This window comes from Candoia aspera, chromosome 3 (assembly GCF_035149785.1).
Source record: "Candoia aspera isolate rCanAsp1 chromosome 3, rCanAsp1.hap2, whole genome shotgun sequence".
NCBI classification, from domain to species: Eukaryota; Metazoa; Chordata; class Lepidosauria; order Squamata; family Boidae; genus Candoia; species Candoia aspera.
Window position 1 is genome coordinate 122364054 of NC_086155.1, and position 24982 is coordinate 122389035.

At 36.8% G+C, this 24982-nt stretch overlaps 1 protein-coding gene across 1 annotated transcript in view; it reads right to left on the reverse strand.

The window, feature by feature from the left end:
- CTNND2 (catenin delta 2) overlaps nt 1–24982 on the reverse strand; it is a 246117-nt gene that overhangs the window by 166709 nt on the left and 54426 nt on the right. The window contains exon 4 of the mRNA XM_063299934.1: nt 18004–18256. Coding sequence (XP_063156004.1) covers nt 18004–18256 — 253 coding nt within the window. The remainder of the gene's footprint in view (nt 1–18003; nt 18257–24982) is intronic.

The following is a 24982-nucleotide window of genomic DNA, read 5'->3' on the forward strand; positions in this document are numbered from 1 at the left end:
ACCCTGACACAAAGGGAACAATCAGCAAGATAAAGGAAAATGTTTCTAGTGAACAGGACAGCAGTAAACAAAATTGCAGAAAGCTCCAAATTAGTCTAGATCAGTGTTCTCTCAATCTCAGCAACTTTAGGATGTGTAGACACCAACTCCCAGAACGTGTGGACTTCTGCTCTGGAAGTTGAAGTCTACATTCCTTAAAGTTGCTGAGAAACACTGGGCTAGATTATTGAATTTATCTTCCTATTAAAAAAGTAGATAATTTCAATGCTCCAGATCCCATATTGACAATACTATTATAGTGGATCTGTACTGTAGTCAGATCTACCCTCTTTGGAGGAACTGTGCAGGCCATTAAAGAATATCTATCTACTATTTCAGTCTCAAGGCTGAGGACAGAGAGAGATTTTGGTGCAAATATATTCTCCAACTCTGAGGATAATCATAAGGCTGCATCCTCTGGCTAGGAGGGCTCTGAATATGATTAGCCTGTCTCTGAAGCCCGTCATCTGAGTTCTCTACTTCATTCTGCAAATCTAAGAACTTACCATCATGACACAATTAGAACACAAGGACTTTTCTGATGATGAATGTTTAAGGGAAGAGCTGTGGAAAGGGTGCAAATGGGGTCCTTTGGGGGAAGGGGAAATCCATTTCTTATTGTAATGTTAGCCCAGTATCTTCTTGAGCTGTCAGCTGCTGCAGATAACTTCAGATTTTCAACCAGGAAAAAAAGCAGCAGTTTGCATAAAACAAAACAAAACCCAAAGACATAGAAACAGAAAATATACTGTATGTTTGTGAAATATTCTATATAGGACCCAACAGTTGAAAGATAGTGAAAGTGAAGTCTAACTGATTTCATTTGTTTTGCTGTTTCTTTCAAAAACATTTTGATATATCTGAAGTTACAACCAGCTTTCCCCAGCCTGGTGCCTCTTTGATATGATGGACTGCAACTCCTATAATTGCAAACCAACTGAAATCCAATTCAACTGGAGGGATCAATTTAGTGAGGGAGATCTCATATTAAGTAGATACACGGTCAATAACATATATTGACATTTTAAGACACATATTTGTTTCAATTATGCAAGATATGTATCATCTGAATAGTGTCTCTGGGCTGAAGTGTGAGCCTTCATTTCATATAAAACCAATATAGCAGGGAAGACTTCCATTTTCTCATCTTCCATTTTGAGACAACTCTCCAATCTAGCACCACGTTCCTTAAAGTGAGATGACAGCAATGATACCTTTACCTAAAGAAACTCTTGTAGAGGCTGAGACCCCCCTGCTTTCCTTGGATCCATATAATTAATGATAGCCAACCTCAAATCTGCTACCTATAAGCTGTTGGGACCAGATGTTTTCTCCTACACTCCTCTCACTACGTGGGAAACTGAAAATCCTAAATTATTTTTGGCATTCAATAATGAGGTCTGATGAGTGGTGGCCTGGAATTAGCCAATAGATAAACTATAAAAGTGGCCAGTAAGAGTTTAGGGACCTAACTTGCTAAGTTCTCTATTTTAACTGATTCACACAATTTTCAGATCTTGGAGTTGAAATTCAGGCTCAGAAGTGACATATACAATAGGCCAGTCCTTTCTAGACAGCACATCTGTTCAGGCAAATACTTAATTTCTCCCCAATGGAAAATACTTCTCCATATGGAAAGACTGCCTTAAGTTGCTAATATTCTTTCTGAAGGATTCAACTCTCAAGTATATTTCCACACATACACATCCAAACAAACAAACGAACAGGGAAAGTACTGAAATAAGAACAGTGTTAGTCCAATGCATTATTTTTACATTCAGAAGCTTGCCATACTCTTCAAATTAGTCACTGTAAGGTTTATGTCTTAAGTAAAGCCACCTCCCTTAACTAACTGGGGCTATTTCATAGATACTACTAACATACATCAATCCAACCACATAGCCTATAGTCCTAGGAGCAAAGAGCATCTCCCCCCAAATTTTTTGTGTGGCCCCTAGAGACCCTTCAAAGATTGCTGCATAATTTTAAATTTTAATGTGACAGAAAACTGATGAAATATACAAGGAGTTTAACCTAATTTAGATTAATTTAACACACATTAAATTTCATTCTTGTCCTCTTCCTACTCACTTTTTTGAGTATGGTCTATGGCACATCTTTCGAAGTTAAAAATGCAACCCTGGGCCAAAAAGGCTGTACCTTTCCCCTATAGTTAGTTGATTGGTAAGGAGGCAAACTGTATCACTTTAAAAAAAATTGAACAGCAGCAAATAGTAGCTGCAGGAAATTAAGGGAAAATGTTGATTTTAGCGAATTCGAAAATAAAGTATACTATCAATTAAGGTTCAAACATTCAGATACTTTTATTGTAATGTTCTCACGAATCTACTGCTGTCAACATTTAGCATTACTTGCCATTTTGGAAGTTACTCAATCATTCACAGAAGAATTAAATACAAGGGTTACTTACTAACAAGTACATCAATGCTCAAACAATTATTTAAAACTATTATGCACCAAAAGAAAGAAAGTCACTTGCCTCTGTGGTCATTAGCTATGCCTTCAAAAATTAGCTTAAATTTGTGAAAAGCAGCAGTAAATATTAATCAATTTTCTTAAGAAAATTAAAATGTAACATAAAACTACATGGTTATACATGAATTACTACTGCAGTAATAATGCTCTAGTTTCTAAGTAGTCAAACACAGCCAAATCACAACCCTAGTACATCATGACCTAGAAAATATTACTTTCACACGGAGGGGACATTTACAGTTCAATTTTCTCCATTTCAGCACCCGCTCAGCACTTTTCTCCCACATCAGAGGACTAAACCTTAGCATACGTAGTAGTTCTCGCTTTAATAATCTTATTTCTCCTCTATTTCAAATATGAATTTTGACTGAATTTCAGCACTCTGATTGGTTATCTTTGCTTCACTTAACCTACTAAATACATGGGAAATAATAACATTAACAACATTCCATTGAAATTAAAACAATTTTCATTTTTAGGTTGGCCTTGCCCACTTCATTCTCCTTGTGCACTTATACACTTGCCATTCACAAAGCAGCTTTAACACACACATCTGTACAAAAAGACTATGGAAGAAAGCGTTGGAATGGTCTTTTTAAAAATAAACTACATAAACAGTTTTACAAGATGAAAGTAAATTTGCTTTTTGTGCTTACATGGACAATTAGATCTTTATATGCCAAAATGAAAGATAAAGGTTTACAATTTCCTTTTTAGTAGTTTCTGGAAGAAAATATTGTATTATATTTTACTTATCAAAGGAACATTACACTGAGATAGTCCTACTAATAAAGCTCTACAGCTGTTACATGGATTCTTCCATAGTATTACCAAGGAAGATTTCATTACTGTATCTAAAGAAATCGGAGTGGGGCTCTCTAATCAACTCTTAATAGAAATGTTATAAGAGATTGATAGCAGACCAGCTGCTAAAAGTCAAGAAGCAGCACTTAGGGAACTGGTTATTATTGGGATATTATTAGAAATAATGTTAATAGTTGGAAACACTTGATCGACTAAGTGCCTGAATGATAGGGACATGTGTAGAGTTTTGAAAGTGCCTGAGCTACCCATGTGGCTGTTATCTTAGATCAGTGTTTCTCAACCAGCGTTCCATGAAACCCTTTCATGAGAGGTCACCAGGGGTTCCCTGGGAGATCACGATTTATTCAAAAAAATATTTCATATTCGGGCAACTTCACATTAAAGAGGTAAGTTTCATTCTTTATTGTTAGTTTAAGAACACTGTTAATGCATATATACAAACCTAGACATGAAACTAATATAATAATTTTGTAACTTCTGGCCTATATTTGGGCCTGAATGTGCAGAGGTTCCCCAAGGCCTGAAAAATATTTCAAGGGTTCCTCCAGGGTCAAAAGGTTGAGAAAGGCTGTCTTAGATGGTTTGCTCAATGCCTTGATGTGCTGCTGCCTGGGAATTCATGAAGAAGAAAAAAATCTGATCAAACCACAAATATACTCTCTTGATTTTATTAACACCTGGACCACTGTATTACTCCTCACCACTATTTCACACATGCCTCTGTCCTCTCTACAGTATTGTCAGGCTTTGCACTGCAACCTCCTTGGGGCAGAGACTTTCTTTTTTGCTTTTACTACAAAGTAAACTTCATATTATCAATTCCACTTATGGCACTGCTGTATAATCTGTCCCCAGCTTTGAAGATCAAGGGTAGGGGGAAAAATGCTGAATACAATAGTTACTGTGATACTGGGATGAAATTCAAAAGGAAGCAGGTATAAAAGGAAAGAAAGAAAACAGAATAGAGTCAAAACAATGCCTTTATTTTACAATAAAAAAATCAGGACTAGAGATCAGAATTAAACTGAACAGATGATTTCAGAAAGGCAATGTTTGGAAAAACCTAGATGTACGCATTAACGAACCAAGTTTGTTACTTGATACAAAAATCCTTTGTTTAGGTACAAAAGCAGAAGAGTTGCCATCTACGTTGCATAATAAATAAATTGAGGTAAGGATTTTCCTTTGTTTTTGATAAAGGCTATTTTCCATCAGGAGCTGCATTATCAGATTGGTGAGTTTGGAATCAAAGATGAACCACTTGTTATTTTTTTCCTTCTCTTTCGTTTCATTGTCTTGCCCCACCTCACAAGGCTCTTGAGTAATAACAGGCCTAAGAAAAAAGATGTATGCAAATGGGAATTTTTTTCAAATACTAATTGTTATGTGTATGGAAAGAAGGAATTTTGATCATAGTTTTTATTATATTTCTCTTTATATCATGAGTATGGAAGGCTGTACATATGACCAGACGCATACATATTCTCAATGCAAGAAAATCCATTCTACGCTTGACATATTTACCATGAAATTCAAAACATGATATGGAAAAAATACCAGCCTGAAGTCATGCATATATGTGATTTTTGTCAAGTGAGTTAAGAAGGTATTTATGTTTTATAGAGTGAGTATTTAGCAAATCTGGACTGGAGATATAATAAACACTTTTGTCTATAAGCAGCATTATCTTGCTGAGAAAATTGTATAATACTTAAAACAGTCTTTATATAGCACACCACCAAGAAAAAACTTTTAACAAAACATTTGTACATTTAATGTCATCTACAGTCTTCTCATTTTGTTCAATGCAAAAAAAAAAATGCTGCTGAAAATGCAGGTTGCACATTTCCCTTTGGTTTTGGTAGGCCCTTGTTATTTTTTCATGTACAAATGTCCTCTGCAGGAGTTTCAAAGCTAACGAGACACATAACCTGAAAGAAATCCCTCAAGTGACAAGCCAATCTGAATTAGAGAACATCTATTAACCTTCTATGCTATCAGAACATTTCAGAAGTGTGTTTTTTGCTCATGCTATTCTACAGCATTCAGGGGAGAAAATGAGAGAAATAAAAGGATATAGACTCGCGCTGTAGTTCTATAAATTTAATTCTTTCTACTTACAGTTGCAGTACTACATGAAATTTGGTTAAGGTGGCAGGGTTCTCTGTTTATCAAGCAAAATATTCCTCTTTTGTCACATTTCCAGGGGAGATTCACATGAATAACTTAAAGGATAACAACACTGGCTTATTTTCTTCTTCCAAGGGAGTATTCATAAAGCAAGTCTCACACAAGAAAGGAGTGAGGGGTTCAGTGGCAAAAATCCAGCTAACAATAGTTTCATATTACTTAAAAATGGAACATTTATGCTAAGAAAGGCATAACAAACAAACAAATCTTAAAATTATGATGAAAAAAAAATATCTATAATCTTATGACTTTAGAAATTCTGTACCAAAAAATGGAGGAAAATATTAAAAACACCTTTTATGTAGCAATTGAGAAACATACTTTCTGGAAAATTCACAATAAACCTAGACCCCAAAAATATTATTAAGTTTCCAAAACAGAACAGCTTGATATTTTACTGTTCTCTATGCCCAGATTTGCCTGCTTTCCAACCAGAACTCCTCTGCCCTGCACAGGAAAAATGTTTTTCCTTTTTGCATCATATATGTACAGACACATAATATACCAGAGCAAGTCTTCTCCCTTTCATATGGATACTCATTCTGATGCACCAAGAGTAATGTAGCTCACCAGCCTGTACAAGTATGTGAGGCATCGAATGCGTCAGAATAAGTTGCTGGTCAGCTACTTTTGGCTTATTAAGTCACAGATTATGAGACATGCCTTTCCATGCAAGTCCACATGTCTTACATTAAAAAGATATTTATTGTCTGCTTATGCTAATAATGTATGAGAGAGAACGGTCACTAGTTTGCTGGCTGGTGCATGGGATGGAAACTGCATGCATCGTTCTCGCTGATGACTTGTGGTAAGGCATGGATGGTGGGAGCACAACCCTTCTTGTCGTGCTAGACCCCTCAGCAGCATTTGGTACTGCGGACTACAGGATTGTTCTGGGCCATCTGCAAGAACTGTAAGTGGAAAACACTGTTTTGCAGTAGCTCTGCTCCTTCTTGAGTGGCCAGATCCAGACAGTGAGAGTGGAGGGGAGAGACTGAATCTGTAGGCATTCTGATATGGGATGCCTTAACTTGTTTAGTATCTACATGAAGTTGCTGGGAGAGATGCTCTCTCAGCACCAAGTGAGGTATCATTAATATGCTGATGATACATCTCTGACCCAGGCTGAATGGGAGAAGCTCTTATGCCTATGAGGAGATTCCCAACCAAATTATGTTACTAACTGAATGCATTATAAATCAATACAAGGGCATGCCTCCTCACTGCAGTTGTCATGAGTAAGGACAGCAGTGATCCACAAAAATAGGAACATCTGGAAGATCTATCAAGGGGAAAAAAGGGAGGAATGCATTTTATAAAATAAAATACTCCCAAAATGTGCCTTGCTCCCTGAATATTAAAACTTAGGTTGTAATATACAAAGCAGGTAATGGTATACCAGAGTAGAATTTGTCTTTGAGAATTGTTGTAAATACAGTAAAGAATATAAAGCAATTTTAGTAGTAACCCTAACCACCCAGAGTCCCTCCTTGTGGGGGAGATGGGCGGTGATAAATTTGATAGATAGATAAATGCCAAACAATAAGAAATTCTGCCATTATGTTTCAGGCATTTTGCACTTATGAGTCTTCAGTTACGTTTTCTTTTAGAAACCTAGTTAAGAGAACAATCTATTCCCTATCTGCAATACAGACACACATAGCTTGAATTCTTGAGGCTAAAAACCTGCTTCCAAAAAGCTTTTACTTACAGTCTATCAACCTTTCCAATTTCCTTTGGCTATCTAATAATGACAAGACAAACTTAGGGCCAAGAGATAGTTAAGCTCTGACATAATGTTTGCTGATGTGTATAAGATTTTAACATATACATACAAAAATAAAGCAAATAAAAATCTTTCAGCATGAAAGTAATCCAAATTTATCTGTTAGCCTTGCTTCAAACTTAAGCATGGTTTTTAAAATGTTGTAGTAATGAAGATGTCAGTGTATCTACCCATAAGGACACCAAGTGAAATCTGCTGAATGCATTTATCAAAAAACTATTTTTTTGTTTAAAGAAATCCCTAGAGTGGAAAGCATGTAGACCGATGAAGATGCAGATGCCAAGCTGCATGGAAAGGAAAGAAAATAATTCTGTTTAGGAAAATTCTAACAGTCTCAGTTCCAGATCTTTTTAACCAAAATACATCTTCGCAGTTATAATAAATGGTGACTAGAAGTGCCAGTAACTTCTACAAATATGGTTTTCACAATTCTGCAAATGAATGGACAACTGCAGCTTTTGCCTGTTGGAAACTGTATGAATTTCAAATGATGATGTAGGTTGAACATACTGTAGGTATGCTGGAGGAGGCAAATGAAAGTCTCTGTTCATACATAAATCTAAAACCCCAAGCACTTCTATGAATCATTTGCACACCTGTTATTCAGGCTCCCTGTGGGCGCTGCTAAAATTTAAAAAGAATACAGTATTTTCTGCCTGGCAAATCTTGTCAAGGGATTGTCCAACATGGGTAGCAGGTAACCTGGATTGCATGCAGGTTTCAACCTGTATTGATAGTATTTTCATCTAAAAATTGTAACAGTGTGTTCAGTAACATTCAAGTGATCAGGATTCTTTTTTTCAGGAGTACCAATCCGAATGAGGAGAGATTTTACGTGCCTTAGCTCTGTTCTTACCACTCAGTAAAGTGTCTGTAGTTAATTTTGTTCTTCTGTATTTTGGAATTCTATAGGCCACTTGTGAATTTTATTACAGGACAAAACCTGCTTCTGTAAAAAATATGGGAAGGCCCTGCCAGCACAAATACGTCACCCTGCCTTAATGAACTGAACAGGGTTTTGATCATTCTTGTTGGATTTAGGCACGTTCATTCTCAACAAATCCTTAATGTAAAGTTGCTGTAATTTTACAGAATTCAGTGCTTCCATCTGAATTTGGTCACCTCTTCACATGCCACATTTATAAATCTGACGTATAAACTGTGTTGCTTAAAGACTTGTGGATGAGGATGCACACAGACTATGAACTGACAAAATATGGAGGAGGCTGCTTATGCCACAATCTTGCTAGATTAGGATGAATAAGATTTCTGTGAACAGTAATGTAACATAGCAAATCATCACATTTTACATGCCCATGAGTAATTTCAGTAGAACAAAAACAAGGCTTCCAAGAACAGCACAAATTCATGGGTGATGTACAGAACCTTTAGCATATGAAAGAGACGCAGCATGCATCAATCCATACTGGCAGCTTTGCCCCCTCAAGCTGCCCTAAATCCAGTCTCCTAACCTGTTCCCAGTAAGCCTTCATCTTTGTCAGTAGCACAGCTTTGGCTATGTCTTGCCACGAATTATAATATATTGGATCTCTTTCTTTGCAAAACACTTCAGTCTGTTGGCCATCAGCTGCAGGTAGTGGTAAAGTTCTTCCCTACTGTGAATGCCAACAACTCTAGAGATGTGACTGCTTAGTACAGAGTAAGTACAATTCCCAATACTGAACTTCACATAACTTGCTTAATATTTCTGTTTTCCCACATATCAATCATGAGGCATGTATAAAGGGGTGTGTGAAACTGAAATAAATGACACTGTGATTTCAGTAGTAAACACTGGAGTTCTAGAAATCAAAACTGGGGAAGTCTAACCCTGAAATCTGATTTCTAGTACAGAGCACAACTTTGCTTTTCTTACTTTTATAGATAGTAGCTAGCCGTTATGATTGCAAGGTTGCACGTATTTTGACAAAAGTTTGTTAACTAGTAATTTCTTGATTAACTCAATATATTTTGAACAAATAGTTTCCCTAGGTGTGTTTTCTCATATCTTCATGTGATATATAAAAGAGATCACATATACAATTGTTTCTCAGGATTGGAGTTTTGGAGAAAGCTATCACAGCCTTTATGAGAACTTCTGTTGAAATATTTGTGATTCAACAGTTCATATGTTATTTTTGCTTTGTTCACCTGAAACTGTTATATGAAGAAATCGAAATCTATAAACTATGTCCCCCTTCTCAAAGCATGAAATTATGCAACCACAATTAGTCACAAAACCAAGCAGTGTCCCAGACACATGGAATTAGATGGCAATGGTTAAATGGGAATCTTCCATAAACATGTTTGTTTTTTATACTACTTTTATATAATACTTTAATACTATTTGTTTTTTTTTTCCAAAATCCTTGCCCAAAAATAAATAAAAGTGCACCTTTTTATACTTAAAATACATCTTTAGATACTTTGGGAATTGAAGCTCATAAGATCTTTTTTCAAGTTGACTCCTAAATCCAAAAATTATATGAGATAAAAAAATCAATTGATTCAGAAAACCTAAATGTATATGAAAAATGGTTTGGTAGATAAACATTAATTTTCTTAATGGAATAACAACAACCAAATGCAACATTACTCTTATGAGAAAGAAATAACAATTCTGATTAAAAATGGTTTTCTCTTTCTGCCCAATTTTTGCCTATCTTCAGCAAAACATTTATTGTTTTGTAATTCTCCCCTTCTCAATAAAACTCTTTTTTCTTAATTAACAATTAATGAACAACAAAACATTATTATAATTATTTCCATATTCTTTGCAAACAGGTTTATAGATGACTTTGGGGAACTCTGGGTTATCTCAGGGTCAAAGCAACGTTGCTGAGAGTATACTATCCTTTGCCTGACTAGTCCGCACTGGCTGAATGCAGAGCATAAGAAGGCCCTTGGATGAATCGCTAGTAGTTCCAAATAAAAGCCCCAGGAAGGTAGCTGGTGATGGGGAAGAATTCTGAGAGCCTGATGCCAGAGGTCCACAGCAAAACTTCTGGACTAAACGATAAATAATCTGATTTAGTACAAAGCTGCTTTTAAATCAGGTCTGTTGAATTACAACATAAAACCATTTCTTTAATGCAAACCTTCTTTAATGCAAGCTTTCTGTAACGCAAGCTTTTAGAATCTCAGGTAACTAATCCTCCTTTAGGCATGGAAGTCAGCTGGGTGACTATGGTCTAGTCATCCCTTTTTAGCAGTAAACAGCATCAGGCTCTGCAACAAGCTGGCCGAGAAACAAAATCCCTCATCACATCATGCATTGATAAACTTCATGTTAAGAACTACGTGAGAGAGTAACGCAGAACAAATGGACTCTCTCATTAAGTGAGACAAATGCAAAGAAGAAAATAAATAAATAAATAAATAAATAAATATAAATGTCTTTATATTTCATACCTTCTTCTATGTAAGGCTGACTGTTAAGCTCTATCCTTTTCTTTAATCCTGGTAATATTCATCTATTCGTTAAATTATTTTCAGAGAATAAGCATAAATAGGGATTCATGGTTTTCAAATAATGGACCTACAAATATAATTATTATGAAGATAAAATCTCTAGTGAAGTCTTAATTCTTCTTGTAAAAAACAATTGAAAAGGCAATGATTAATATTCATACAGTAGAAGATTTTTTCCTATTTTGCATATGTTGCCTTGAGTGCTTATTACTACTTTAACTATGAGGGAACAAATAATCAGGAAATGCTTCTTGAATCATCATTTTATTTTCTTGACATTTTAGCTTGTAAACTACTTTGAATGCAATCCTAAACTAATGGTTAAAATTATGATAATATGAGAATGTCAGGTTCCTTCTTCATACCTATTAAGCCCATTTTTTTTCCAGCTTTTGAAATCCACAGTTCATTGTTAAGATTGTTATGATTTATTGTCTTTTGTCTTTCTGGCCCAAGACACCCAATGGGCTTCCATGGCTGAGGATGGACTTACCAGTCCAGTCCATCACCTTAACCGCTACATCACACTGGCTCTTTCATTTGACAATAGTTTGGGTGTTTCATGATGATAGCTCATGTGTGGTTCCTTTGGACCAGAAAAAAAGAGAGAGAGAGACAGCGAGACAGCGAGAGAGAGAGAGAGAGAGAGAGAGAGAGAGAGAGAGAGAGAGAGAGAGAGAGCGAGCGCGAGCGCTGAATGTAATTCTGGTCTAGACTATATTTAGGGTGCCAGGAGAGATTCTGTCAAGTTTATTTAAAAGGAGACCACACAGATTAGATTCACTCATTATACTAAGACAATTTACATAAACGTGGTTTTCTGGATATGCCACAACTGTCTGTGTATCTACTACACAGAAAGACAAAACTTAATAAAATATCAGGCTAAACACAATAGTTCATGTGTTTAGCATAATAGAATTCCAGAGTCCTTTTTGCCATGAAGATAGGATTGTAATGTGGAAATACTTTTAATCAAAACCCACATGCTAAACTACAACCAGCCACTGTGACTTAGCCTTGTGTGAAGTCAGCCTAATCAAAACATTTAATAAACTGTAATTAAATAAGTCATGTTTTAGTTCAGTGCATGAATCCAGTATCTGAATATTACAATAAACTTTGGTTGATTCTGACAAAAAGAAATTACAGTGAGCCTTGGACTTCCCCCTCCCATAAAACAAACAAGAATTTACAAATATATACTACAGAAAAATTGAATAAATATCAAATGTATAGAAATATGTATTTTTATTTATATTTATTTCCATCCATGAAATCTTATAGCTGTAATAAAACATGATAGCTGGCATAGCTTGGTAGCATTTTCAGCTGTGAATTCCCATAGCCTGTTTAATATCTTGACCACAGTAACTGAGGTCAAGGACATAGTAATAATGTGATTCCAATACAGTTAACATTTGTATACTGTCGACTTTTAGTCTGAAGGGCTTGTTCAAGTCTTAAAGACTTTTTGTTTTCCCTTCCAGCTTCTTTCATGATGATAAATTTGCTGTGCTACCTACTCAGTGCTTTTGGTTAGTATAAACAACTTCTCCTGCCAGCAGAATAATGCATATTTATAGAGATGCTGCCCTAACACAAATGGTAGGATCAAAGTATAATTTTTCATCCATCCATCCATCCATCCATCCATCCATCCATCCATCCATCCATCTATCTGTCTATCAAATTTTATCACCACCCATCTCTCCCAAAAGAGGGACTCTGGGATTTTTAAAGAATTAAATTGATAGATAAGTATTATAAATGTGGAAACACTGTGAAGTTTCTACAACATAAGATAGCATAAGAATAAGGAATAAGGAATAAGAATCTGGAATAAGGAAGAGGGAAAGATGTGGCATGCAGCTGTGAATAGCAACCCCCACCCAGTTGTGTTATTTTGCCTCATTTTGCCAGATCTGTCACTCCTTGAAGAATATGCTGGGGTGTGTGTGTGTGTTATCAGTTATACCTCTTTATTAAAGGTTATGGACTGGTCCAGTGCAGTTTACCATACTGGTCCAGTGCAGTTTGATAGAGAGAAGTCTTTTAACTTCCCAGTCTAGGCCTGAGAGAGTGACTGGCCCAATTCAAACAGCTGGCATTTGTGCCCAAGGGAAGACTAAAACCTAGATCTCCCCACTCCTAGTACAACACCTTATCCACCACAATGCATGTCCATGTACACACACCCACACACACACACAATCTACCTACCTACCTACAAAGGTGGCACAAGATAACAAAACAGAATCTAACAGTAAATTTTGACTTGGCTTTATGTGAATGTGTTAATTGAACAAGATAAATGCACAGAAGAGACAGGTTTGCAGAAGTGCACATACTGGAAGTTATGCTCTGGTTATCTCTTAATGATCTCTTACTCTGTGTTGCATTGAAACAAATCATAATAAATAAGACAGGTACACTATAAGAACTCCTTACAGTAAAAAAAAATCAATTTATCTTAAAGCTATACTCTGCCCTCCATATTTTATTCTCATAATATTTTCATGAAAATCAAGATTCTATTTGCCACTTTTCATAATGGGTTGTTTTTCCAAATGAAAAAGTGAAAGAATAAACTGCTTGTAAAAAGAGCACAGTGTTCTTCATAGAAAGTGGGGCAAATGTGAATGTCAATGATCCACAAAGAATATGGGATATTAAGCTCTGTTCCCCGAGAAAAGAGAACAAAACAAGGGATACAACAAGGCCTATTGACATAAAGTCTTTGAAGACACTAAGCCAGTAACTTTCCTTCTCTGCATGGTAGGAAATTAAACTCAGCAGAGGGAATGAAATGGAACTTTCAAAGCAAGAGATAGAGAAGGAAAGCCTCTGAATATTAACAGGAACATTCCCATCAGCCAGAAACAAGTCTGTGGCACATTTCTGCAACAATTCCATACTTTGTTATGGTGACTAAGTTATAAAAGTCTATATAGGAAATTCCTATAACTGCAGTAGGGATTACTTCCATGTAATAATTGAATAAAGCCTAAATGTACTTTGCATGTAATTAAAAAAAATTAATTTAATTTTTCATTATCTAGCATTCCAGCAAAGCCAAGCCATTATAATAAACTGATGTGAAGTTGGGGCCCATTGACTGATTATGTTGTGGTTTGGAGTATGGTTACTGTATCTGGTCTGCAAAAGTCTGAAAGATTATTAGATGGAAGCAAAGGGTTACAGCAAACTGCAACTCTTTGTTGTCTTCTAATGGTTGTTCAGAAGTTTGCAGCCCAAATATTGGTAGCCCTTTTATTGTATCATCCGAACACAGACCATAGGTTAAATTGGGCATACTGTATCTGGGTTGCAAAACCCACCAGATGTAAATAACTGGTTGTTAATCAGTTGTTTTAACATAACAGCGTTAACTACAGACCAGCATGTTGTGCAAATCCAGAATAACGATCAAGGCCACCAGATTGGAGCTGCAAAAATGTGGAACACTGCTAGATGGCAGCAAAGAGATGCAGAAGGTGGTTCATCTAATGCCATCTAATGGTTGTCTTGAATTTTGCAATCCAGGTCTGATAGCTCTAATAATAGCTAACTATCACTATTGTTAATAAATATTAACCATTCAAGAAAATGAGGCAGGGTGAAAGAGTGACCACAAACTCAGGTCACTTCCACAGCTGTTGTTCTTACTTTGTTTTTCATCCCTGCAGGAACTCCCCGCCCCCACCACATACACAGTGACGAAGTCATCTGCCTTTCCTCACTTGTTTGATGACTCCTACTCGGATCAGGGCAGCTTGAAGGTGTTGTTGTGGTTGTAATTATTACATTAGCAAAACTAAATTGCCAGGAAGTATGTGGCTGACCAGGCACTGCAAAAGTCACTGGGTTACCAAGAAAAAATGGCATCCAAGGGGTTGATTATGGTTTGCTATGTTGCTTGGGACACATTCACTAGGTAAATCTTTTATTATAACTAATGTTAACCTGGCATGATGACTTATGTGAAAATAGCCACTCTTTCAGATATTTTACTCAATTACTCAAATACTGGTACTAGCAATTCTTTTTCACTTTTACCAATAAATTGCATAACTATTTCAGGTATTTGTAAAGGAAGAAAAATTAATAGTGTATAAGAGCTTTTCCTATTTTCCAACTGGTTATTTATTTTCAAAAGACATAACAAGCACAACTGGGATTTTCTCACTGGTGCTCTTTGTCTTACATGCCCAACGACTGGGTCCATCTCTGCAGAATTCCACTTGTCACTGCCATAATCTCCCTCAATAAATAGATTCTTTCAAACACAAACTCTACAAGTTATATTTATGGTATAGATGTTTGTGTTTGTACGTGTTTATAGAATATATGTATTTATGTGTTAGGGTTGTGCAGTGCTTCAATTTTGACTCCAAAAAGGTGCATAGATGTAGCTCCTATTTGCACTTCTTAAAGCAACCATGCCTTTTCCTGGGATTAAGAGCAAACCTGGGGAAAGATATAGCTACTTTAAAGAGACGCAGACAGAGCTACACTTCTGCTCCCATGTGCCCTGAATCTCCTTTTTGGAATCAAAGCGAAAACACTGCATAACTCTAATACGTGCATACACACCACATATTCCTAACCCATGGTTTTAATCATTTGAAGTACAATTATAACTTGTAAGAACTAGAAAATCTAACCTGCACTTTAGTAAGAAGCTGTCAGTGTAGCGATAGGCAGTATAAGTCACTGGTGCAGAAAAGGATTCTGTAGTCAACAGTTTCATTAAAAAATAATAAAATTGCACAATAACTGAAACAATACTATATCTTGTCTAAAGCTGAGTTCTCTTCCTAAATTTCCAACTTTTTCTAACAAAGGTTTCTAGGAATTTATCAGATTCCCACTACAATGCAGATATAGAGCATGTTCAGAAATCTTTACTGCAAGAGCTGGAAAAAACGTGGATTTCATATAGATCCCTCATGTATTACTTGGTAAATAACTGGGAAGTATGAGAAAGAAAGGAAAGTGGCAAATAATTGAACAATTACAATAAAGGAAACATTTAGAGGCAGTTCGGCTTAAGGATTTTCTAGAGTAGATGAGCTGGATTTCATTTTTCAAAATTGTTTAACATTTATTTTATAGTTCTTGTTCTGAATGCTGGTTAAGTGCCAGACATTCACAACAGTTTAGGTCAGACACAGAATACACATCCTGAGAGAAATACACGTTTTATCACATACCCAGAGTCAGTTACTTCAGCCTCTCCTCCAGCTGGAGAGAAAAAGAAACTGTGAAATGAGACTGGGATAAAAGCATGGATCTAAAATCATTTCCCACAGCCTTTGATTAACATTTGTACCCTCCAGAAAGCTAGAACGCCCAGGTAATTGAAGCAGGGGGCCCTTTGCTTCAGAAAGTGCTATGGGTGATGTGTCTAGCCAGGAACTGCATTAGGTTTATGTTTTCTGTGCGGTGCTATGTCAAGTTTCATGGCCTAATGCTGTTATTTCTCTGTATAAGCTAGTGAACTGTGTCTAATTTCAGCCTTTATTCATATACAGTCTGAGCATGAAGCCATTATTCTTATTTAGATTATTTTAACGTTCTGTAATAATTTGAATCCTTCAGTCTTTTTACAGATTGGTAGAAAACCAGCATCATCTTACGGTCTTTATTTTCTTTTGATCTCTCCTTGTTTAATTTGTCAGCTGCTGTTTTCCTGTGATCTAACAGCTCTGTTATTTATTTCTTCCAACATTGAACATTTGCATTTTAATACCTAAAACTATTTTTTAAAAAGTTTTTTTGGCATTTTACATTCCCTGCTTCAGTAATGTTTGATCTCTTGTGAGATTGGTCTGTCTCCCAGTGGGTGAGGAAGAAATGAATTTTCTAGCTACATGCTGATACGTGGCCTGGAGGTTACACTGTTTAAATTACTTGTTGTTGGGTTTGTTTCATTCTGACTCTCTTAATCACCAGTAAGGCAGCCCAGGTTGTGGGCTTATTTCTCTTGCACACTGGGGTTAGGGGATGGACACCAGGTAAGGGCCTCTTGGAATACAGGTGTTGGTGGCAGGGAACTATCAAGCTACTACCCTAAAGCAGGAGCCAGATCAGGTTGTGAAGATCCATACTATTTCTGGAAGAAGTTACCCAGCCTTCCATCCTAGTGGCCAGCTGCCTGCTACATTTGTGTACGTGGCCTGCCCTCGGATCAAAATGTAAAATTATAATGCAACAGGAATGAGTTGGGGGTCATCCAGCAACTGTTATTAATACTTACAAAAATAATCTGCTTGAGTACTTTAATATTTACCATAACAAAAATTATTAGGAAAAAAGGTGAAATACAAGGCAGTTAAAGAAAACGTATTACAATGGAAACAAGAAAAAGGACAAAAACGAAGAATTCATCCAGTGCACAATAATTTAAAAAAAAAAACAGGCAAAAGCCTAACAACATGACCTTTTTTGTATATAATGCTCTACCACAATGTAATATGTATGAATCCACCCATTATGTTTAAGAATTATATGCTAATTAGATCACTATGGCTTGTTCAACAAATAAGGTTTAAAAACTAGCTGAACAATGATGTCTGGATAGACTTTGCATTTTTCTGTGTCCTGCTTAAATGGCATGAAAGTCATATGACCTGGCAACGGAAGCCTTGTAAAAACCAATAGCATATTTTTAATTAAATTTGTTTGCGTATTTAATAACCCTAGCTTGATTCCAATCTTTTATATTTAAATCAAGAGATTCATATGACAATATCCTTGGAAACATTATTTAACACCAGCTTCCCAGCCTAGGAAATCTAGTGGCATTTCAAAAATATTTAAACAAAAAGAAACACGTCCTTTACTAACAGGAAAGTAATTAAAAACACTAACATAAATCAATTACATGCAAGATGTTTGTAGAACAAGTTCCATGGAAGACAGAAGAGGAGGACACTATAATATGCATTTGTGTGTGTCATTTTCTTATTTTTGTTCTTAAAAATGCAAATAGGTTGGAAAAGTGCTAATAAAAGCCCATTTTTTGTAACATTATTGCTGGCCAATTGGTTTGGCTTATGAAATAGTACTACATTCAAAATATGTAATTGGGTTATTTATTTATGCAATAATCTACCACCTTGATCCTCGTGGTTGCAGCTATAAATCTCTTTATGAATGAATGATTATAGAAAAAATAAAGTTGCACCCACCTGGGATCTTTCTGAATGCTATCAATAGAAGGTGACCTAGCCAAGGTTCCCTCAGGTGGGATGGCTGGTCCAGATTTGCTGTATGGTGATTCAACAGAAGGACAATACTGCAGCTGTCGGTAGGGATCTGCGTAATTGGAGGCAGGGCCTGCTGCATAGCTGGCCCTCTGGAAGGTCGCTGATGCGTTCTGCGTGCCGAGTTGACTGCCTGTGCGCTGTAAGGGTACGGAGTCGACACCAGGGGAAGATGGGGCTACGACAGGAAAGTAGGGACAAAGTAAAAAATTGAGGACCTGTTCACAGAAATGGTTAACCAGGTCTAGGCAGAGGAAAAAAATACACACATATAAACAGGGGTTTGAAAAGAATGAGAAAAAAAGAACATTATAATCCCTGGAAACATAATGAGATATAAGTCATTACCATATGAAAAAACATTAGCCACTAATAAGCATAAAAATGAGAACTAAACCCTCTGATACTGATGTTCCCTTTGTACTCAATTTGGGGTTATTCTTTAAAAAAAATTCAAAAATGTTGTCTATTAAATGTGGGCCTGCTATAGAGATGCTACAAAATAAAATACTTAAAAGATTAATATCCAATCATTTCCAGTCTGCATAATAATATTACCCAAGAGTAATAAAGACAATGCATATGAATTTCATTTGTAAAATTTCAATAACAAAAGTTTGTACATTCCAACACCATAATTAGAATTATACCTGCATGCAGAAGAAGTAAAATATGATCCATTTTGGATATTAATAGCATGTGTAATTAAAAGTTATTCAAATAATGCTTGTTTGTTTTTTCATGACACTGACTTCTAAATAAAGGTTCTCTAGGCAAATAGTAAGTTTATTACAACTAGGAACCAATTCATACAGCTATTTGGTGGGTTTTCTTATGACATTTTTTGTTCTGCTTTTGTCTTTCTAAAGTAACTCTGAATCAACATGGATTAACCTGCCAATTTAGAGTGTCGCCACCGATTTTGCTTAAAATATAATCAGATATCATTAATTTAAGGTTATGAAATAGTGGGCACTGAATAAAAAAACCTATTCAATTATTAGCTGGTTTATAATGGTATAATTAAGTAGGTTTATATGCATTCCTTACTGTTTTCTTTATACTTAATAGTTTTAAATTTAGAGGAAAGCAGTATTAATCAGGTCACAAACTTGTGCATACTTACTTGGAAATTAATCCTGTTGAATGGAACAAAAGCTATTTTCAAGTTTATAATAGAGCACTGTAGCGCTATAGTATTGTTCTCTGTGAGGGCCAACTTAGGCCTGATCACAAATAAAATGAAGGGGAGGAAGGAGGAAAGAGAATACCATTTCTCTTAGTCCTCAAAAAAAAAAGTCTGACTAAATCCTGCAGATGTTTTCCAGTTTATCTTTTCCTATCATGTTATCAATTAATTTAATGGATCTTTTTCTTGTAAAATTACAGAGAGAATACTTATATTACTTGATGACTCTGACATCTGAAAAAATTTAGGAAGGGACTTCCATTACACTTTGACAAATATTTGATCACTAGAGATAAATTAGGACCAATGACAAAAAGCATATGCACAATCACATTTCTGTTGGTGTTCACAGAACTTTGGGAATATAATTTATCACTGTTTAATTATTGTCATACTAAACATTTTACAACCTGCAAATAAACACTTAGGAGATATTCTGGAGTTAGCTTAATCTAGCCTTCTGACCACATGAATTAGATATTATACAGTTGATGTGGGTTTTCACCAAGTGCTGTAATGCTATAATCTAGTATAGTTTACATCTGGATTTTAAATGTTCCATGTGACTTCTGAAAATATCATATACAAATTAGGAAACAAATATCTTCATACTACGCTTCATTTTAAAAGAAAGACAAATGTAATTCGAGTTGGGGATTCAGCATTTCTCTCTCTCTCTCTCTCTCTCTCTCTCTCTGTGGTTTTCACTGATGTATATGGAACAGCAAGCTGGACTACAAAATGTAATTGTTAATTATGGTAATGATAATGATGGTGCAATATTGAAAATTCTTTAGTTAGTAGACATTTAAAAATAATGGAATGATCAAGTTGTATCAGCCCACATGCATGAAAACAGATGTGTCAGCCTTAATATACTGGAAACATACAAAGATCAAATTTGGGTATTAGTTGCTTCACAATCATCTTAAAAACATACTTCACTGCTGTGTTGGTAGGGTAACAAAGTAGGATTACTCACATATAAGCCACAAATATCTAAACTCTGGTGCTATTCTATATGCACGCTGAAAAGTATTAGTTCATAAATTAAACAAGAACACAAAGAAGAAAAAAAATCTTATGAATACTAAAACGTTCTTTGCCCACCAAGATCCAAAAACATGTAAGAATATTTGAAGAGGTTCAGGAAGAAAGGAAAGAGGCAAAACTGGGAGGTACTTAAGAGTTAATAGCAGCCTTCTCCAACCTGATGTAACTGATTCTTAAGAACTAACAGAGGAAGAATTCCCAGCTACTATTCTAGCAAAAATATATTTGTTTAATATATTAATAGGCTTTCCTTTTTCATCACAGTTACCCAAGGTATCATAGTGGCTAACACTTCCCAGAAAGAAAGAAAAAAAACTTATAAAAGATCAGGTAACAAACATTTTAAAAGCTATGTAATTTAAAAAAAAGAAGAAAAAACAGTATTCAAGGATTGGTTATCCCAAAGACATGCTTAAATACCAGAGTCTAAAAACAAAACAAATAATAAGAAGCAGTGACCTGAACTGGCTTCAGATTATGCACATGAGAGGAGGAGGAGGAGGAGGAGAAAAAGAAGAGGGAGAGAGGGAGGGAGAATCCTTCAAATGAGAATTCTGAATAAGAAAGGAGCAAGGGGCAGTTTCATGATGGAAGGAAGGGAGGGTATATATCATCATCATCGTCGTTATGTAAAGTCTCCTTTGAATTAAGCTCAATTTCTAGTAAATGTATGTAGTATTCTTGGCAATAATATGGATGTGGTTTATTAAAGACTTTTTCCAAGATGTTTTTTCAACTATCCAGTCTGACTTTTCCAGTCTAAAGTATTTCCTGGTTTTCTCCCATTCAAGTCCAAATCATGTCCAAATATACATTTGTTAATATATTGTTTTTATCATTGTATTTTATGTTTTGTGAACTGTTTCGAGATCTATTTGTGTAGGAAGCAGTAACAAACATGCTAAATGAATAAACAAACAAACAAGCTAAAAAGTAAGCACTAGACTTTGGGTCACTATGATTCAGTTTTATAGAATGTATTTCGACTTTCTTCCAAGTCTAATTCTTCTTTTGTTTCTCAGATTTCTCATCCAATCACATATGTAACTTAGATCCACAGTATTTCTTTCCCAAAGTTGAACATTTATAAAGAGTATATTCACTGAAAAGGGGATGAACCTCTCTTCAAATAATTACCTTACATTTGGGGAGGTTGATCTTATATTAACTGAGAACTGAAAGCAGAAAATGGATGAGAGATGCAGAATGGCTGAAACAGACAGGAGAAGGGAAGAAACCATGGCTGCCACATCAAAGGGGACAGAGAGAAAAACAACAACCCTACCATCCTCTTGCCACCCTCCTCATGTAAGGGCTTATCTTTGCCACTGAGAACCTCCTCGACCATTGAGGCTTTCTTGAATATCAGGATCTACAGTTGGTGGAGCACCCCCAAATTTAGATTCTCCACAGCAGATATTCTGCTTCTACACATGGAGCAGTAGGGACTGTACACTGACTGAAAAGGACGTGAAGTCCTAAGCATATTTACCTGAATTCAACAGCACATTTCCTTGTGCTGCATACATTTCCCTGTGCTCAATGGACTCACATTCCTCACTTCCATCCTAATTTACAAGGAGTAAACTGAGCTAAACAGATGCATCCTCCCCTACAGTGATCTATGCATATTTACCTGGAGTAAGAACCACTGAACCCAATGAGACTTACTACAGAGTAAACATATATAGGCTTATGCTTGTGAAGCTCAGATTTCTGCAGTATCAAACATTTAAAAGCTATTTCATACATTCAGTGGCAAGCCACAGATGAAAAATATTTATTTTAACATAAAAAAACCATGTCCAACAAGTTTCAAAAATAATCCTGAATAGGAACTTTGTCAGACTTCCAACAGGAAGAGAAGTATTCAGATGTTCCTGTTTCTAAATTGATGTCAAGTAAATGCAGAATAATCTTGATCTTCTGCAAACTAAATCAAATTTTGTTTGAAGATACTTTTGTTTGTGCTTCAACATACACATTTTTCAAAATTGTTTATTTCCTATGTTTTGGACTTGGCAATATTGTTTTATATTAAAACCCTTTATAATGTATTATACTGGTATCAATTAAAAAAAGAAAAAGGAAAAATGATTACTAAGTATTGCTCATATTTTTGACTTAGAGAAATCTGTAAAAAAAGCAGAAACTAGCATGCAGCTTCAGGGATTCTCTTCTTTTGGAAAGCCATTTCTCCGTGCAGATCACACCTCTATTATATTGAAACCTCAACAAGTTTATACTTTAAGGACAAGTGACATTACTGCTTTTGACATCACTCTTTAAATAAATCAAATAAATCAAATCAAATAACCAACAAAGATGGGGATACTGATTAGGATACATCTGTGGAGAATGAGGAGTTTAAAACTTTCCTTCCTGTCATGGAATTGGGAGCAAAACTCTCCTCTGCATCTACCTAATCCAAAAGTAAAACTGTGTCTTTCTAACCTGTTCTTGCCTATGTAAAAGGAGAAGGGAGAGGGCTGCAAGCAAACTGGAAGTTTCTTTACATTAAACCAAAACAACCCTCAAAATTCCCAGTTGGGGATGTGCACTTCCTAGAATGTTGCTGTGTGTCATGTTCACTGTTTCAATGTGCACTGTACATCGTAACATTTCACATCCATGGTGCTGACGCGCGTTTCTGTTTGGGAGGGAGCTGCTGTGAAACCTTGTACCAAGCTCTGTATTTGTGTTCATTACAATGGAATGTGTTTGGGTTATGTTCTCTGTTCAAGGACTTTTCCCGCAGACCATCAGAAGACGTTAGGAGCACCTGGGATTGTGAGCTTGGGAAGATTCTACGGGGGAGGGATCTCATTTGCACTGAGGGATTTTAGTTTGCATTTGGCGCGCTTTTGTCATTCTCAGCTTTCTTTGTGATCCTGTATACTATTCTTTAATAAATCAGATATCTTTGCATTCCTGCTCATGAGTCTGAAAGTGTTTTAGAATAGGCATTCATTACATAAAGCTGAGAATCACCAAAGTTGTACCGTTAGCTCCTACCAAGATCAGTTTCTTGTGAGGGAAAATAGTTAACGATGGCCGAGTCCAAGCTCAGGATGGGGGGACTTGAGGAGCTGGCTAGCTTGATGCCCGAGTCGACGGTCAAGAGCGGAGAACTGAGCCTCACCCCAGAACCTTCAGATTTCTGGCAGGATTTGAGTTCCAGCCCTGAGGTGGAGGAATCTAATGATGGGGGAGAACCAGAGCAACCGGCACCCAGTGAATCGCCCGCAGAGTTGATCACCTGGGATGCAATGGGAGAACCCCAGCCAGAGACGTCCCAGGCATCCTGGAAGCATCGGTTCCTGCTGACCCCAGACGTAGAATCTACCACGGTATCAACGGAGAGACAGCCTAACATGCGAGGGAGGGAGGAATCTCAACCCCCTGAAAGGCTAAGAGTGGTAGAGGCCAAAATAGAAGCGATGGAGTACATGTTAAGAAATCTGTCTCTATCATTGGGGGGGCAGGGGAGGCAGGACAGAGGTCCCAGGTTCACGCAACCATCCCCCATCCTCCCACTTGGACCGCCGGCGGAGCGGGGCCGGAGACAGCTCCGGGATGAATCTCCACCCCACAGAGCAACAACTACCGTAACCTGGGGCCCACTCAAGCAGCCGCCGGTTCCGCTCCAACAGGAGTGGGGGTGAAAGACTTTTCTGTCAAGTTTGATGGGGATCCAACCAAGTTATCCTTCTTTCTAACCAATGCTAAAAATTACATGAGGCAGTTTGGAGCGTACTTCCCTTCTGAAGAGGCTAAGGTAACTGCCATTGCCACCAAGTTGAAGGGTCGAGCGGCTGACTGGCATGTTCAATTAAGTGAGGCTGACTCCCCTGAACTTGAGTATTTCGAGGACTTTATGGGGGCGTTAAAGCTGCATTTTGAGGATCCTCTGGCCAAGGCAAGAGCTAAGAAGGCGCTGAAGGATCTTACCCAGGGCCAACTGTCAGTAGCTGATTACGCCCTGGAGTTTAAGGCTTTAGCTGGGAAAATCCTCGACTGGTCTCAGTCAACCTTAATAGAACAGTTTAAAGAGGGACTCAACCGGGATGTCCTACGATGGGCGTTGTGTAGAGACAACCCAGAGTCATTGTATGAATGGATCTGTCTAGCCGGCAAGGCTGAGCATGCCCAGCATACCTTCATGCAAACCAGACGACCTGAAAAACCACCAGCCACCGTGAGGGGACCCCGAAGTGCCGCAACCGCTGCCCTTGGCGATTACGACTGAATGGATAATTCGATTCAATTCATTGTTCTTACTTTTAAAATGTAAACCAGGAAGCTCCTAAATTTAATTTAATAAACAAACAAACTGTCGACATCAGTTTTACATCAAAGTTATTTGGAGTTCTTTTTCCATAAATAATGAGAGATGGCAACCCACTCAAGAGGATCACATAGTATGCTCTTTCTCTGGAATAATGAAATTATATAAAGACGATGAAATGAGAAGGCAAAATCATGAACGTCCAAAAGGAACCAACATAATATCTCAAAGGGGCTCAGCAACCATCCTACCCCAAAACTATTATCCCTGGGAGCAAAGCCAAGTTGTCAAAGACGGAACAAGGTAGGAGTTTTATGGATCTCTGGGAGGATGCTGTTCTGGAGGGGAGGCACTACAAAAGAGAAGGAGTGCTT